The 20,493-nt window shown below is 29.9% G+C and overlaps 1 protein-coding gene across 1 annotated transcript in view; it reads left to right on the top strand.

The window, feature by feature from the left end:
• Positions 1–5,631: 5,631 nt before the first annotated feature.
• The window catches only part of LOC131842643 (voltage-dependent T-type calcium channel subunit alpha-1G-like), a 57,243-nt gene continuing 42,381 nt past the window's right edge, over positions 5,632–20,493 (top strand). Inside the window, exon 1 of the mRNA XM_059191214.1 lies at positions 5,632–5,846. Coding sequence (XP_059047197.1) covers positions 5,632–5,846 — 215 coding nt within the window. The remainder of the gene's footprint in view (positions 5,847–20,493) is intronic.

The following is a 20,493-nucleotide window of genomic DNA, read 5'->3' as shown; positions in this document are numbered from 1 at the left end:
CATCAAATTTTCATAAATTATTTCTAAAAGCAATTTCTGTTGTATCTGCATTCAAACAAAAAAAAATGTATTTAAGTCCACCATTTATTTGAAGCTATGCTGTTACAAATAGATACAGATAGGCATACAATGTTTAACACACCTTAAAAACAGCATTCTAACATGTTTCGAAATGTTGCTGTAACACACGTAGGAAAAACAACTTTACGTGAATCAAATAGGATTAATTTTCTTTAGCCTTCCATTGCAGTTTTCACTATGCTCTTATATTAATAAACTAGTATCAGTTTCATAGGCGCGTTCTATAAAACAAATCCCATTATGAATCGTAGATGTTTTTCTTCTCCCGAAGGACGCTTGTAACAACATCAAAATATCTCTTCCCATTCCGTAACCTGAAGATAAATGTATATCTATCTATCTTCAGAAAGGTTGGAAAAAGATTCCCTTTCATAATTCGTCTCAATATGCATTTTGGTTCAGAGAAAGGTTAGATACACGATCATCGGTCGATTTTCTATGTCATCATCGAAGGTTATAGTTCAATATTCCGTTATCTACATTTTCCCGTTTGCATTGTTATAATTATAGTAAATCGAAATTTTTGATTGATGAGGGCTATATCCAATATGTTACTCTGTTAGGTACTAATGAAATGATTGCCGCCATATATATATATATGGTATATATGTACACCATATATACATAATAATATACAGAGTATCCTTATTGACAGAAATAGATAAAATTGTTCAACCAAGATTATTAAAAGAGACTCTAAAGTTTTCATAAATTAATATGTTAATTGTTCTATAATGGATGGATGGAGTGTCATAAGATGTATATCTTATATTAAAAAAAATATTCACTCGGCCTTTTTACAATTATAAATATATATACAAATTGTAAGCAGTAGCTTAATAATTAACAAGATATCTGAGAACACTGTAAATTAACACAACAATTACGGTTTTAAATTATTTAATTTGTAATTACGAGTCATGAGCGAAATAAGCTTTAAATATTTCATTCAAAATGGACGTCGCTTGGGTCATATTTTCGTATTGTCATCGCCGAATTGAATTTCCTACAATTCCGCTTTATTCCCCATCCAACTTGCCGCTATAACTTTTTATTACCGCCATTTTTGTTGTCAATGACTCACAGTTGCTTTCGAGAACACAATTCTATAAAAAACTACAGGCACCAGAAAAAAAAGGTAGTTCAAGACAATTACAATAATATGCAACTAGTAATAAACAACTAATAATTAACATTATCAATATAAAGAAAATAAATATATATACACTACATGAAAAATATAAAAAAAAACAATGAAAGGTAATTTCTATTTTCAGAATTAGTATATAGCATACGCAAAATTCTTATCATTTTTGCATTTTACTCTACTATTGTAGCAGCAACCAACATTCAGTATTTGAACATAGGGCACGATTTACGGATTATTACACGGATCTAGATGCAATTCAACCAATAGTAAATATACATCGTACATAAATACAATGTACCACCACTATATACTATATTAACATTCACAGATCGTTATAGCAGACGTAGATACGTAATAAAGAAAGTCGAGTATATCTATGACGGAGAAGGAAAACTTGAAAGCATACCAATCTTAAGCCCTCTGCCAGACAGTAACTTTAATTTTATATTATTTCTTTAATTACTTATGTGCTGTATTCGAATAACGTAATTTCTCGCGATGAAGGTGTAGGAATACTACCATCACTGTTTTATTTAACCAGGCTATCATAAAATAAAGAAAATTTAACAATAGCAGTAAAATCCCTGTCTATCACAGTAAATTACGTTATTACAGTTTACATATTCTGCATTATATCTTGTTGACCAAAAATATAATGAAATTATATCATATATATTTTTACTTCCCTATGGTTGATTTTCCATCCTGCTATTACAGTAACGTATTCTATTTGAAGGATCGTACTTATATAAAAAAATTGTTTTATGAGGGTCGGCTTCCACTGACGACGGGTACAAATGCTTGAGAGAACCCCGAAAAGCAGGAAATGAGATATGCATAAAAGATAACGCGACATAAATATGGGGTAACACAGAGTTCTGTAATACGACCAAATATCACACCGGGAATTGCTAGTATTCGTAACCCCGGTAAAAACATGATGTATTAAATTTTGAAAATATAGGTACCTGCCTATTACAGTCATTTCTGTCGTTTCAACGTTATATTACCAGACTGTAATAAGTAATGATATTTTGTGGACTGTTAGCCGTAAGTGAAATACAAATTCTACTTTGAAGGTTTGAGTGTTGATTTATGCTAAAAGTACCCTGTTATTTATGTATTGAAATAGCTGGAAATATATATTATAGTTTAGAGTATCTACGCAAGATGACATAAAAATATTTTACATTATAATATTATATATATTAAAACAAAAAATATAGTTTTTTGTCGATTTACTAGTAGAAGTAGGCTTAGTGTAAAGTCTTTCTTTAATTTTAAGCCAATATTTTACACATTACGACATGCTTTGTAAGATATATTTTAGTTGAAGAGTGAAAAAAAAAAGATAAAATAAAATAATCAAACGTACCTATTGTAATCGCACTCAATTGTTGTTCTTGGCATAACTGACAATGAAAATAATAATGTAACCTCTTTACTATTTTTGCATCGATAATACAATATTTACGTACAACTTCCTTCAATCTCCCAAATATACTCTGTTAAGTCTCATTTTGCATACATAAAATATATCTCATTATAGCGTTTTATCGTTTTAGCCACCAGTTTTGTAATTCATAAAATTCGTAATGCGTCGCAATAAACTGGAAACATCAATAAAATGCATGACCGCATATCCTCATAGCGTTTACGGTATTTTAAAGGTCCATAAGAGAAAACCGTAGTAACCGCAATAGACATTTCGCCTATCAGACGATGATATAAACGATCTAATAAGCTCTCAACATCGTTTTAATGAAGATGAAGCGGTAAAGTTTCATGAGCAGCTATTGGCAAAGTTAGAACTCCTGTAAAAGAGACAACTCCATAAGAAAAATGTTATTATGGCGCGGTTTTAATAAAATTTCGCTAACATTTCTTAGAAACATTATAACGTCGAAGTATCGGATTTAAATTTTGTGTACTTTAATTAAGAATGTCTATTTTTAACGTAGCTCTCTCTATATTTTTTTATCTTGTTTTCTATATTTAGCAGCGCCTTTTATAACTTAATGTCCTATATATCTATTTCGTTGCATATGGATGTACTTACATATATAATAATATGCTAATTATTGTACTATGTATCTTTGAAAAAATAAATAAAATGAATACGTAATCATCATTAAATTTTTGTCCTGCCATATGGTGGCAAATAGTATTTAGTTTATTATGCGGAATGAAGAACAGTTTACCATCTTTTACATATTGTTATTATTATAACGTAAAATAAATAAACAAAAGTCTAAATTTTGATAGTATTTTATATTTACTTATTTAAAAGTAACATAATAAGTTTAAAGAAATTATAAACGTGTATTGCTATTATTTACATCATAATTATTTGATAGAGACGTGTTTGAACTTAATTAATTGCCAGTCATAAAAAATTTGTTTGTATCCTTGTACGATTTTGGAATCGTTCAACATCCGTTGCGAGTTTATATTGCATTCTACTGCAAATATTTCACCTCTCTGCATTTTATTTTTCAGCTTGATATTTCAAGGTTTCAGCTACAAAGCTAACCTCGATGTTAAATCAGGCAGTTGACTTTTGCACGCGATCAAATCGAAATCAAATCAAACATCGAAAACGTCAAACGGACTTCTTGAATAGTGTCGATTCATGCTGAAATGTCACAGAAATATAAATAAAGTGTAGAATAGAAAATACTGCAAAATAATGTTATATATTACATGTTATTACAACTTATTTGATTAAAAATAGATCTACGGATTATTTTAATGTGCTTTTTTTTTCGTTAAATGAATTTCTGGTATATTTATATGGCCCATATTAACATATAAATATATGCCCAAATAAATAACAAGATTCTTTATTGTAGCTGTAAAATAATAGTTGTAATTAGAGAGAATGTCTGCAAAGGTAGAAAAGAGATCCCTCTTAAATCCCTTCCATCAACTATGATATTTTAAAGAATACTGATGACCAAACAAAACCCTCTAAAATGAATTACAAGAATCTTTATTGTTGTTCAAAATAATAAAAGTATTTAAATCAATATCTGTAAAGGTAGAAAAGAGATCCTACTTACATCTCTTCCAATCGTCATAGGACAGCGAGATATAGAAAGTAACGAGCAAACAATAATGTAGACAAAAAATAACAGTAAGCAATAGCCTTCATATTGACCTACTGAGAAAAGAAAATCCAACTGGATATCGTTTAGTAAATAGATTCGTATTTTCAGTTCAATTTTGTCACCTACTTAAATACGTAATGCGGATGATTCGGATCATAGTATATAACTACATTATTCGTATATATGAAACAGAGAGTATAAATATATTTAAAATGGAACTATTTAAATACGGTAATGGAATGTCGTTACTATTTTAAGGGTAATGATTTATTTTAATATATTGTTATTTTAGTTTAATTTTTTTTTTCATCCTTTAATTTCCTCATGAAATTTAATGTACCTAACTAGAACCCGGGCATTATTTCTAGGATTAATATTTTCTACAATAATGCAAAATCAAACCTCCTTACATAAGGCATATTTATTTTACACCTATACCTACTTAAAAAGTTCCAACAGTATATCTCACAATATTATTTTTATATTAGATATATTGCTCAGCATAACTCGCGTTGAATACCAACATAGACAAAAAAATTAAAAACTGTCGAGTATTTTCTAACTTTATCTATTACAAACAAATCTATGCTGTTCATAATCTTAGTTAACTATACCAACAGATTTTTACGCAATATAAATATCTAGTTGTAGTACTTGCTATTCTAATATACAAATAAATCACTTCCAATTCATCTAGGCCAAAGCTATTGTTGAGTGTTACGTACACGCGAGAATTCCATGAATATTTTATTATTTCCTTTACACGGCAGGCTTAGGTAATTTTTCTAATAACTACAACATTCTTTCAGAATGTATTCAGCAATTTACTCACGCTTACGGTCATATTTGAAAGAGTGGCAAATGTTTTTTTGATTAATGTTCGTGTTACACTAATGTGATTCTTTTTTAGAAAGTAATTGATTAATTTAGTCTAATGTTTTTTATTAGATTGAGATATGATTTATTTAATTGCATTTGTTTATTTTAATGTACATTATTACTAACAAATTGTGAATAAATACCAGATTAATGATAGTAGACGACACTTGTATATTTCAAACAATTTTATTAACGAAATTGTATTTCGTTGTTTCAGACAAAACGCAGTATTTCAACATTCCTAAATCATGGAGATGCCTTCAAAACTTCTAACACAGTCTAAGCACTGCCAACGAATACAAAGCGATAGCTATGTATACAGTTGAACCAAAGATGGTTAAATAGAATTAAAGACTGTTAAGTGATAAAATGAGCTTATAAGTTAAGTTGATGTCAACAGATAGGGAGAGGATGCCTTACTACGGGTACCGGGAAGGGGACGGGTCGGACTCAAGTGGGGGGTGTTCAGAGTCCGATGGGGGCGAGTCGGACTCTGAAGGGGGGTTGAGTACCGAGAGTACGGCGGGGCAAGGTCTGCCGTACCCCGGGTTCACCCCCGTCGCCCTTCGGTATCTGACGCAAGAGACAAGGCCAAGAAGTTGGTGCTTGAAACTCATCACCAATCCATATCCTTTTCAATACATTGTACATTTTCCGGTATGTATGTATAATTTAAAATAATTGGCAGGTATTCATTACCATTTCTATCATTTAAATTATTATTAATTAAATATTATGCCTTTTTAACTCTTCGTGGCACTGAATTAGTACGAATTAAACACAATAGTTTTTAGTAGGAAAACTCCTTGGAGTCAATAGGAAACATTACGGGCAATGTGGTAGAAGTTCCCATTATTAATCAAATTTATTATTATAAATAATTTTATTATATAATTATTTTAGATATCTCTACCATAATTTTTTGGCAGATAAGATACTCGTAGTATGTGGCATGTCTAATATAAACTATAAATATACTAGAAATTAAGTGCATGGCCTTAAAAGTCATCAAGGAAAAAAAAATATTCCTCTATAGTTAATGTTTTAGGTGTTAATAAATTAATTTCATCTCCATCAGTAGTCATACCATTGTTTTAATTAAACAGTAAACTTTAAAGCAACAATGTACAAGTAACGTTTTGATGACATTCAAATCCGTACTAGAATTTAGACCACGTATCTCTCTACGAAACTGCATCAAGATCTCTCAACATTACGTTTAAAATGTAACGTAAGAGACAGATTTGCATTAATATAGGTAAAGTTTAATTAAGTTTCGACTTCAGACCGATTCTTATCAAAATTAAGGTTATAAGATAATAATAACTGGAAATAACTTAGTAACGTAATATCTTATACCATCTCATTATATAAAGACAACCCAATAGTCTAGTCACTAAGGCATTACGGAATCCATTACTTATTTCACCTACCACATTATTCACGTTGTTACACAAACTCTACCGTGGATAAAAATGTTTTATTTTTTATTCGCAGTTGGAATTTGTATTTATTTATTATTTATGAAATTATACCAACTGCCTGTTTCATAAATTTGTATTACAATATTATAAATTACAGAATACACTTATGATACGGTATTTTTAAAGTATTAAATTGGTAAAACTTTAAATTAAAGTACCCATTAGTTTACGAGAATACTTAGCGGTATCTATGAAGTGGAAAGGTTTTATAAACAATATTTATTGGAATGTATAGTTCATGTTTATATGTTTGTCCAATAACAAGACATGTAGAAAGAGTTTTAGTTAAAATTACGAATATAACGAGTTATTATCATCCTTAGTAAGGTAATGGGTCACACTGGCGATACTTAGATTAGAAATGATATCCACTACTATTTACCGTACTATGATTATTTACATTATGCAACTGACCACATCACTCGATTCCTATTAAATAATTATATACAATTCTGCTCTTACTGAATCAAAGACTAAAAGTAAGCTTATAAATAATTAAATACCTACACGAGTGATGTTGTGTACAACGTACATGCACAGACGATGTTATTTTATTTATGTTTACGTCGGCTAGCTAAAATTATCTTTCAAACTATTTACATAAAATCTGAATGCAAGTCAATCATAGTGTTGATAAATAAATATACTCCTGTGATGTTGAGTCGCGTAGACATTTTTATATTTCGAGATTATGAGCTGACGGTAATTAAAGTAGATATATTAACATAATAATTATTTATTTTATAGTTTGCATTCACGATTACGTCTATCCTAAAGATCATTTAACCATTGGGGAATTTATGTATAATAGAGCGACACTTTTGATAATAGTAATTAGACATAAAAATTCACAAATTGCCATCTACCACCATTTGGTATGGATGGATCTAAAGAAGAGATGCATTTACAAACAGTTACCACACTCACCAGGTAGTATCGAAGCACTTAATTCTGCTTTGTTCCTCAAGTTCCTCTGTTCTCTCTTAAAAACTCACTGTATTTTTAATCTGTTTCTATAGCACTCACGCCTTACTAGAACCGCTAAATTCTATTTGTTATAAAGGAATTAACTAAAGCATGGCCCATTATCTCATTTCCACATGTCTAAGAAAATTTAACACTCATTATGATATTGAAATTACATTGAAATGTGAAACATCTTATCCATGAGTACCATCAAAAATTTTAAGTGAACAACTTGTTCTTTAAGGTAGAAATTAATAAACGTGGAACGAGAATTTCAAATATATCTATACTGCCTGTTATTCTAAGAGAGCCTTTGAAAATTACAATACATTAACATATTTTTTTATTATACCATTTTTATTGCCTTTCTTTATTTTCTCACCCTAAATTCAGTCCACGTTAATATTATAGATAGAAAGGTACATTTCTTATAGTGTACTGAATTTTTCAGAAAATGTATATACCTACATATATATATATATAGTAGTAAGGAAATATGAATACTCAGAATTGTAAATAACTAATAGTGTTTATAATGTTAAAAACGCAAATAGTTTTTGTAAAATCTTACAAAAATGTAATTTTCCGTTGGATTCACGTCCTGGGAAATATTATTCTATGTAGATATTGTAAACCTTTTTACGGTAGGAATAAATCTATCAAAGACTCCACACACACCGAGGCACAGGGTAGGATGTGAGGTATTTTTACCAACAAAAAACCAAACGGTATTCTCGGCGCCTCAGCCGAAGTAAAGCAATCGCGTTAGCATTCTGTCTTATGCGATATTGTAAGCATATTCTTTATTTGTAATTATTTTTACAAATTATCATGGCAGTCATATCAATGTGACAAAGATTGAGTTTGTACGACATGTGAATAATTGAAACTGCAGGCATCAAAGCTTTGACGCTTCTATCAATATGGCATCACTGCGCAGGTCTCTAAATTGCACATGTAAATTTATTAATAGACACCCGCATAATCTGTGTGAATCCAGCAAAGCACAATATTAGAGCTGAAGGCTGGTTTATGATAGTTTAACCTGTAGAATTATGCAAGTATCTTGTGCATACACAGAATTCGATGCTAATATCTGGTTGTACAGTTCATATAGAAGTTTGAGAGTTTCGTCAAATCTAACTTTACCAAGACCAATGTTTTACTTTGTATTATTACTAACATAAATACAAATACTTACATCAGGGTTTATGTATCCAATTTACTAAGTGCCATATATAGTCTGGAATAAAATTATTTTAAAACTCTTGCTACATACTAGCGTCGTAACTCTTCCAGCTATAACCACCATTTCAAGGACTCTCCTAACATTTATAATTTCGTCACATGACTAACATTGCATGCCTTATTCACAAAGAGTCATGCATTATAAACACAAATATTTTTTATATAATTATACTCTGAACTATATTATAAAAATATAGAAAACAAGATTAGCAAACCTCATATGTTCGTATAGAACATGTCTTTATTGCATGAGTGTGACTGAGTACAACCATTTTAATCATATTTGTTACAACATTCTTGTACTTTATATCAAAATAAAACAATCTTTCAAGACAATCAGCTTAAAGCTTACACCATCCATCAGTTTATTGTAATTATGCATCTTACGTTTCACTGTCGTTTGTTTAAATGTTTATCACACTCCGGCAGTAAATTAACAAGATTTACTCCATTTGCACTCCATAAACACATAATTATGCAAATTGAAATGTATAAACGGTCGACAGCACGCGACGTCAACACTGGGATCTAATTTCGTGCAATCTTTACTGTAACAAGAGAAAACTTAGTAAATTGAATGAGGCCTGAAATCGGATTACTTCAATTAAATGCGGCTCCATGACATTTCGCTTCTGGGACAATTATATTTCGTTTAACCAAATTCTGGCATTTATCAATTTAACTTTTATTCGATTACCAGCTATTACTCGCAATTTCGTCTACAATTTTGAAATGACAGATAGACCGTATATATGATAGGACAGATATGCCCGTTGTCGTTATACATACTATATTTTTTTTATTTAATTTCGAATTGATATTAAGCGGAAGCCGTCGCCTATATACATGAACAGCACTACAGATGTCTTGTTATCATGTTAGACTCATTATTTGGCATTCTAGAGGACTAAAATGTTATGCCCCTTATACAACTAAACGTCAAATTTAACGTATACGTAAAATTACGTTATTGTCCATTATAGAATTTAATAATCATCAGGTAATCGACAGGAAGACATACGTACACACTTTTTAATTTATTGTATGGGTATGTATTTGTTTTAACAAATACATTTTTAAAAACAAGGCATTTTTATCATGTATCGGGAGCACTTACATATATCAACTAAGTGATATTCTCACGATAGAAATGTCGAGACCTAGTAGATCTACTACTATCTTCATTTATGAGGATTGAAGTTTATTCGATTATAAATACTCTGGTTTAAATTGAAATATTATGAACATTAAATACTTTTTATCTTAACTACTAAAACTTGTAATTCTCTAATTATGAAAAATATCATGTATGTATATATAGCATTAGGGTAACTGATCACGTTAGACTCGAGTATTCCCGATGATATATAGGCATGTTCAGTGGTATACACCACATTGTAAACAATCAACTAAATAACATCTAATTCTTATTATTAATCTACCTAGTTCACTAGTACATATTATCAGGAGATATTTGAGTATAATTGTAATATAATTTTCATTAGTTATATCAGGTAGAAATACGATAGTATGATATAATATAGCGAAACATGTCTAATTTTCTCCGGATTACAGAATTCTAAACATGCAACATGAACGTCTAATCAAAACCACGTATCGTGATACCATACAATCTTTATTGAGCAATCGAGTCTAGATTACACTCCCACTTCTACTGAAATTGGAAACCGAGGAAGATACGACTATAATGTAGTACATATTTGTATATATGCTCTACACGATCACGTTTCTAATATGTTAGGAGATATGCATGTGGGGATGTGAAAATAGGATTGCTAAAAACATACAATTGAAATTGACTTTTTATACAATACAACCTGTATTCAATAAAGTCTGTCTACAAAGGTAGTCCATATATTCTTCTTGTGGCAATCTGTGTAAACCATTGTAATCATTTTAATACTTTTGAAAGTGGAGTAACTTGAGGTATAAAATATTTATAAATACTATTAAATATAATGAAAACCGAAAGTTGTTCCGAACCCAAAAATAAAGATCAGTTCCTATTATAAATCAAAGGAATTAAAATGCAAACATAACCGGCATAAATTATTTGAATAAAAATTATTGTAAAAATAATATTATATTAAAATTACGATTTTTGACATTCATGTAAGTCTCTGAAATAACAGTGTTACAAATCTACAAAACTTAATTAATACCTCAACAAAAAATTTGCTTAATCAAATATGATATTGACCTTCAAAGAACATAATTATAAATAATATTGTCTACGCCCTTGTCACTTCTTCTAACATCAAACTTCTTTTAACAACTTGTTATAACAAACAAGACACAAAGCGAAATAAGTAGAGGAATGAATGAAGCGTCAACGGTTTATTTAATTTAATTGTAGCAAGTAACTTATGATAAAAATAGAAATACTTGCCAATGTAACAAGCCAGCTGCGACTCGTTAGTATGAAATGGTACTTACTCCGTGAAATAAAATTATATGCGGATTTACCCGTCTCTATCGAAACTCTGGTATGTGTCGAAGCGGTCTACTGATGTGTATATTTTCAATCTTTATATAAGAAACGTTTAAATCTATACATATAAAACATAGTCCTCCGTCGCGTCTGTCTATATGTTTGCGATAATCTTAACGACTACAGATCGATATTAATATGCTTTTTATCTATCAATATAGAACAGCCTGAGAATGGTTTAAATTAATTCAGAAAGATTGTATGTATTATTTTAAATACTCGAGCAAATCCGGGGAAGGGCGCTATTTAATAATATAAAACAAAACGTGTAAGTTAATAATAAAGAACAAAACGCTAGCGGTTCCTTCCTATCATATAAATTATGAAGAGCAACCTGGTTAACATCATCTGACTAACATGTGTGCAATGAAACTAAATTATTTTATACGTTACACCGGTCCAAACGACAAAATATAAGCGGATAATATAATTGGAAACTCCGATAGCTCGTTATCTACTTTTGCTAATAATATCATCTCTATAATCAAATGCACTATATTATGTTACAGAATCACTTCTTTTTCTTCGGTTAGTACAATGAACTGTGACTCAAAAATTTTAGCTACTAACAAATAAATCAATAAAATAATAATAAAAGCTAATTTCAGTAGTTTATAACATTTTTATATTTGTTGTAAATTTATGTAAATTGTACTAACAAGCTGATTGTCCACATAATGAGAAGAGACAACCGTCGCCTGGAGACATGATTCGCACCACATAGTTCCCTTACCCTGTAATTTTCTTTTCTTTTTTTCTTCAGCCGTATAGAAGAATAATATATTTACAAACCCCAGTAATTTCTGCCAATAAATAAATATAGCCACCAATACATGAAATACAAATTTAACTAAAATTTCACAAAAATTAAAGTTTGTAATATAACGGTATTTTCGCATGCATTAATTGATTGTGATATTTTCAGAGAAATGTGGGTGTTTCTAGAATTATCAATATATCATTATATTATCTACTATCTCGAAAGTGATGTGGCGCGGTGTTATTAATATACTATTGTCTAATAACTTAGATAGTAACTCGAAAGTGATATTATACCCGCCAATTCGTCCGCGTGTACATTTGTAGACGACACCAGCATATACAAAACCATCTGTATTTTTTCAATAAATTAATTACCAATTGTAGATGACATTTTTAAGGTATGAAAAAAATCTGAATTATTCTTTCTGTCTATTTTTCTAGTTTCTTATATTGGCCATTAACTATAACAATTTGACCATTTTATTATGTATATGTATACGAAAAATGTATGTAACGCGTGTTACTTATACCACCAACCTTTACTCACCAGCGAAAAAACTAAATCTGTAACCGCATACCTACCACTGATCTGCACACGATAACAAAACAATGTAGTATACCTATACAGTTCAAAGTTTTCTAAAACATACAGTAATATTAAGTGTTACGTAGTTTCACAACTAAAAGAAATCTTATACCATATTTCTTCCCGTCTCAAAATCACATTTTATTTATTTAGCAAATTTAAATTCAATGGAAAACATTTCGGAGTACCTAATAGCTTATTATCATTTTTGTAACATTGCTAAGCTCGTATATTTGTCTCTTGTTGATTATACTATCATTTATTTAATCTAGGTTTTTTAGTGAAAGCATCAACTTAAGTAAATGAACTTGAAACACGAAACATTAATAAAATACAAAATATCACCCAAATATATATTAAATACAAGTTTAATTTTACCAAAAGCAGAATATTTTATCGAACTGTATTAGAATTTTATGATAGATTGTTTAAAATTATTGTAGGATAGGTGGCGTTCCTGCAATATATATAAAAAATAGTGGCTCTCCCAACATAAATTATGTGGCATTAATAACCCAACTATGCAACAAAAACATAAAAAAACGATTATCAACTTAGTCAACAAAGCACATTGGATATAAATAATAAAGTTACAATAAACATTATTTGATAACTTCTAAATCGGCATTGTACGACTATTCTACCTTCTGGCACCATAACATGATAATAAACACGGAACGATTAAATATTATTATCAATAACAACGTCCATAAAATATCTTCGACGAATAAAAATTATATAACGGAAATATCCCTAATATTTTCTACTAAAACATATATAGACGAAATTAAACTAGTGGAAGAACGCAAGAACAGAGAATTCGACAATAGTGTTGATCTAACAAATAAAATATAACAAAAAATAACTCAAAATATTATAGTTAATATACACAAAGGAATAAAGTAGAACAGTATCCTACATCTTCATATTTACTTTTATCAAGCTTACGAAGAGAACAGTTTCATCATTCCTTGAATAAGCTATTAATGAAAAGATCTGACTAAAAACTAAATCGTTTTTATTTGAATTAACTTAATCATAATCAATAAAATTTGAATACTTTGCATTATAAACCACAAATACACTCTCCAGAAAAATTACATAAATATTTGCGATAAACAGCAATCCAAATGAACTGATTTTTATGAATTAAGCATAAAACACGATATATAACTCTTACACGATATATATCTTTAAATAATGTTAAGGCACTAAAAAAGTAATAAAAGTGAAAAATGTACAATCATTGCAATCACTGTAACAAAATAATTTGAAATATGTAGTTTCTATGTGATTAATCAAATGCCAATGTCAACAATCGCATTTTATAATGTATACGCTTTGATTTATGTCTTACTTTATTTTTACACGTCTGGTCTGTCTATAAAATTGTCCATAACAAATAAACACAAACGCCATTGGACGGTGTCCAAGAAAAATCGCCTAACCCTGGCGGGTATCGTTGACGTATTCATAACAATGCCTTCATAGCTTTTATATTGACGTCATTAATGACGTATCCTTCGTTAGCTACCAACATCATCACTGACGTCAGGTGATACAATTTGTATTCGAATTAGATTGCTATTTTATTCATTTGATTAACTCAGCAGCTGTGTTTATTAGAACGGTGAACACAGCTCATTAGAATTTCCAATTTTTTATTCTATGTGTATTCTGACAAAATTTTCCACAGTTTTTAAATAGAGTTTTAATTGATATAGGTATCGAAATAGGTACAGTTGCTCTCACGTGAGGCATGTATAAACAAAAATACGAACAAAAATGTCTAAAACATCATAACGTAACGTCCATTACAATTGTATTGTTCATATTATTCTTTATGTTTACAAGCATTATTTAACAATTTTCATTTAGGTATATTAGTAAATTCTTTGATTATCTTTATGCGATGAATATGTTTTTTGTAATTCAATATTAAATTCAGTTATACGTTATTTTTTACGTTACGTTAAATTCTACAATTGTTGCTCATCCTTATATATTTCCCGTTTGTTTTTATTTCGCAATGAAAAACTTTTTAAACGTTTTATCCTTTATTTGATATACGTAACTAAACTTAGCCAACTCGCTTATCCCCTGACCTGAATTTAAGCTCATATTTCTTGCCAATTCTAAGTTCAACATTAATATTGTTGTCTCAAAACTTGTGTAACAGCTATAAAGTAAAAGTCTACCTATATCCACTATTCGAAACACAAATATGGAAAGTAGTAATAAATTAAATACGTTGGATCTCGGCCATATAGATGATTTGGCGCTTCGGGCAGGTAAATAACAGGTAGGTTAGGTAGTAATAACGACATTGAATAATTCCAAAAAAGCGAAAATATTCGAAGATGAAAACATTAGAATTCAGGACAGTTTTCAATTGAAAACTGAAAACTGGGGAGATGAGGTGAAACTGGGGGAGAGTACAAACAATCATATTCATGAATACAAATGTTGTACTACGAAGAATCGAAACTGTCCCCCTCGGAAGTAAATCCATACCACTAGGTCACCGTCATCAGGTACCTAGATACATATTTTCTTTGATCATAGGAATCAAATCGTCAGTAGATGTTCTTTTATAGTTTGACTAACAAATAATTTCAATGACTGGCTTCTGAGAACGAGTCCCTGCATATAAGAGGCAAATATAGCCTACTAGTAGGCTACTAGTAGGCTATATTGCACTGAAGTGTTTACATATGTCCCGTGTAGGTTTTGAGGCATACATCAAAGGGTTCAAAGTTCAAATATATACATACCGTTCAAATATATCCAGTTTCCACTTAAGCAAGACCAGAATGAGCGAGTACCTTTACTTTAAGCGCACGTGTTTGTAAATCATGTTTGGTAAGGACACTTTCGTTTACCCAACATGTTAAATGTGTGTTATGAAAGTCAATATGTCCAATAACAGTTATCGATCAATCAGGAACCCACTATTTCTTACAACTTTCAAATTATTTTTTTACATAATAGTTAAGCCACTTATGTAAGTAATTTTATTTAATCCTAACAACAAATTCAGTACTTAGCATGGGTTATATAAACCCATGCTATTCCTTCGAATTTCATTTAGTTTGACTCGACATAAATGTTTTTTGTATTGAAGTATATTTTTTAAATCTATCCGATATTTTCGTCTACTGCACTGGATTTGAATTATTAGTTTTGCAATCGACTGTGTTCTATCCAGTATGTTCAACGTACAAACTTTATTCCGATTGAAGTTGGTTATTTTACAGCACAAAATATACGCGTTTACTCTTTTTCAAATATAGCAGTCATATATAAAGAAAAAACTAACATTAAAAGTCCCTTTTAGAACCCTCTTTTATGTAAAAACTCGTATAATGATCCGCACAATTGAAAAGGACTCTTCATTAAAATGTAGGGACAATCCCGGAATAATGTTTTAAAAAAGGTGATCTTATATAGCAAATACATTGTTGTCATTTAACTTTGACATAAGCTTTGACAAAAAAAAATTCCGGTACTATTTATCTGTGCGAAATTTCAGCATTGAAATAATAAATTAAGTATATAATTGCTGTAAAGTACACGGTACCATATCAATTAAAAGATATTCTGAATTTTAAGTAAAACTTTAAACTGTAAAGTTATACAAACCAAAATATATGGAACGTAATATTAGTAACGTAACGGTGAACAACTAATTATCCTTAAACATCTGAAAACACTATGTCATATAATCACAGATGACAACCTCGTTTTAAAACTGTTTATTTCCTTACTGTCTACTATCAACAGCAACATAAATAAAAATTAACCGAAAAGAGCATACCGTGAATAAATAAATTCAGTTATAGCGTTTTCCTTCAAAGCGAACAAAAAACATTTTATTTGAAAGCACTACACGGTTACTAAAATTTTATGTCAACGGATTAAAGTTTATTTTTGTTTGTTATAATATGTAGACAAAGCGTAGAAAGCTCTAGTTCAGTTTGAAAACACGTATGCACAAAGCGTGTCTGGTTGCGAGGTAGTCTGGGCTTTGATATGCTACGAGGAAAATCAAGGTTTTGCTATAGAGGCTTTATTGTTGATTTGTTCTCGTACAGCAACTAATGAGCGGCACCTACTGATGATAATTTTGTAACATTCTCCTAATATTTATATAGTGTATATACAGTTTATACAAAACCAATTACCTTAAAATAATATTGCTTATAATTTGTGTCACTTTTCTCATTAATTTGTAATATGAAAAGTAATTACATTAAATATTAATAAAAAATATTAATTACTTTTAATATTAACATTTCAGCCTACGGAGCCGCCAATTAAATTGATATCTTGTAATCCTTAATAGAAAATTTTATCACTTGTTTTAAATTCATTTTCTACAAGTACGAAATATCTACCGCCCGTTATTGCTTATTTTCATCGCCGTTTTCACTCGAAAAGCTTAAAATTAATTTATTCCGTTATTGCGGTGTACACCATTTGTCAAAGGCATATCTACCTTAAAATGACAAGAGAGAATATTAAAATAATTGTCTCTATCCAATGTTAGCACGCTATTATTGGATTTATTTAAATTTCGTTATAAAAATAAACCTAGCTAGGATTTACTGCTTAATATACAATAAGTGATAAAAATAATGGTGTTGACTTTCCGTTTTTCATTTGAAAAGTATTCATCCAAATGTCAAGCCATTTGTAAAGAATGAAATATTAAAGCTAGAGGCTCGATGATTTGAAATCAGAGACGCTATCGCGATTCTTTCCTTCAAGATAATGCTCCGTTTGAACAATTCTCCTGCTTTCTTTAAAAATATCAAATTATAATATTAAATAATTGCAAATTGTCATAGTGAAATAAAATTGTAACTTAATAAAGATGTATGCTGTAAGAAATAATAATATATATAATAAAGTCGTATATTATAAAAAAAGACCTTTAGATTGTTTATTTAAACTTTTCATAAATCCTTTGTTTCTTTCTCGGTTTCAGTGAAACAAAAAGTAGCCTAAGTAGTCTTAACCTTTGTCAAGCGTTAGCGGTAAAATTCAAGCCCTACAATTATACCTACGGTACAGTTATACAAACATGTATATGTCCACTTTTAATTCGTACTGGATTTAAACAAAACTGTGTTATAATCTGATTGATAAGTTTTCATTGTTTACTTTGCCACAAAGGGTAGTTGTAAGTTCTTAAACCGAGTAACAATCCCTAAGTTGTTTTACTGCATTTAGTATCATGATTGCTATTAGCTTATTTGCCATTTGCAGGAGCATAAAAATATGTACTGCACAATATTATATAGGTTTCTGTTTCAAACCGTATCAAACATTTACAAAATAGCTGAAATATACACACACATTATAAATATATACACACCAGTGAATACTAGTTATAAAAGAAATTTTACATTTCGTACGCTACGTTTTTCTATAGAACTTTTAAGTATCTCGTGTAAAAACATTGAAAACCGCAACGAACAGTTTGAAAATAGATCAAGTAAACAGACGAGTGAATACTGGCGTTTACTATGGGAATGTTTTAAACGAGGCTCCAATGTCGTTCGGTGGAACAATAGATAGCAGCCGGCTGTCTCCCTCGAAATACAAACCTTTTGTAATAACAGACCAGTCCATAATTCTATAAGATTATTCGTTATAATCAGAGAATATCATGATGATGCTCAATAGGTCGTAACGAAATTCAAAGGTCTATTTTCTAAAATTGGAATGACAATAATGGTTCATAAAATTAGTTAATAATATCATAATTGCCTTACCCTTATCTCATTATTTGGTTTTGGCGCACTATGTCATGTTAGTAAAAATTATGTTCAAAAATAATAATCATGTAATATTCTGTTGTCCGATGTAGAATATATATATACACTACAAACATGTATACACACTATGGCAGAAAATCCTGTTATTCCTACAGAATAAAACAATTATATGTTCGACGTAGGACAAGCCGCGGCAAACACTTATAGTTCACCTATAAACCGTCGGAATCATTAACTTTACCACTTATTTAACCACGACAGTAGCTCTACGAGAAACTGCCAATACGTTACCGAATGTATGCACACGCGATTCCAGATATTTTAACGACACTTTTATAGGCGACTGGAGCCGAGGAAACTCAATGTCGGAATCGGTGCACGCCCAACGCAGCCTGATCTCTATATTATAACGTTATTCCTCTGCGTATACCGACTAGTGGGGGTCTTATCGACTGGTTACTAATCACAGGAAAGAGTGGTCGTAAATAACCGATATGCGTTAAACTGTGACCAGTGGAATGGTTAGTATTCAAAAATAAACATTCTGGAACGCTTTTCCAGTATTTTTGATATATCAATACATACATAATCGATAAATAAAATTGAAGTATAAAAGGCTTTTTACCGTAGAATTTCCGTAATGTTACCATTTGAATTATAAAAAATAATTATATACCTAATAATTTAAATAATCTAGGAGTCAAGTTGAAATATACGTATTTTCATTACTCTAGATTATAGGTAGAAACACGACATATTTAAGTTATTAAGTAAAAAAATAGGGCAATCTTTTATAAATGCACGAGAACTGAAAACAGACTGAAACGTAACAAACCCTCACTTTACATACATATTAAATAAAATAATTGTAACTAAGTCACTTATGAATCATATCCTTGATCACGAGCAGTGTTGCATAGTAGAGCAAGCGAAAAATAAAATGTAACATCGCTACATATAATATAATCAATTATAATAAGTACACGTATTCAGCCTTATTACAAATATAGTAACTCACAGATAAAGTTTACAGATTGTCTCGTAAATTACAGAATAGAAATTAAAGAAAATCTTTCAATCAGACCTTTAATAACTTAGCAATTAATAATATCAAATTTTCGACACTTAGACAACTTTACTTCAAGACTGTTTTCTAAATAAATTCTTGGAAATTATAGAATATCTATTTTACTTGGGATTTTATATAATTTAAACATAATTGTAATTTATTCAATTACTTTCCCAATAAGATCTTCAAAACAGATCTAATAATCCGATAACTAATTAAGTAACATTGAAATGCTTTTCTGAATATCTATAATATATTTATAAATTATATTTTCTAAATAAATGAAATTAAATTCATATTATTATTACTATACGACATGTTGACTTGTAAATGTGTATGTTGTACCTGTAACATAATCGCATTTTCTTTCTCCCATTACTTAGCTATCGCGTTATTTATTTTCCAGTTTCTTTTTCCATTGATCCTTATTATCAGCCATCATACCCGAGTTCACTCTTCAAGTATAAATACTTATCATTATTCACACAGTCTATCCATCATTGTTCCCCGTCCTTTATATATTCTTTCATATGTAATACCTGTAAAACATAAGGCCTTCGTGGCTTAGTTGTTTACACACAGACAGCACAACTTTAGACTCCACCACTCATACCTTCGAATATTGTTAAGAGCAAAAATATATAATTCGACTGGTATATATCTGAATAACAAAATAATATTAGTTTGTAAGAAAAGATGGTTTCACTTTCATGTTAAATATAAATGTGAACACGTCAAGTAATGTGATCATCTCACGTCTTCTAGCATTACAGTCGTGAAGGTATATTTAATTTATTTAAAGAAAGCTTTTATGCCCTGTGTAGTTAAAAAAATTCGAATTTACCGCCGCGCCGTATTAGTCA

This window comes from Achroia grisella, unplaced genomic scaffold, assembly GCF_030625045.1.
Source record: "Achroia grisella isolate CSIRO2021 unplaced genomic scaffold, CSIRO_AGI_Agris_v1 utg241, whole genome shotgun sequence".
Taxonomy (NCBI): Eukaryota; Metazoa; Arthropoda; class Insecta; order Lepidoptera; family Pyralidae; genus Achroia; species Achroia grisella.
This window is presented reverse-complemented; position numbering and strand designations above follow the sequence as displayed.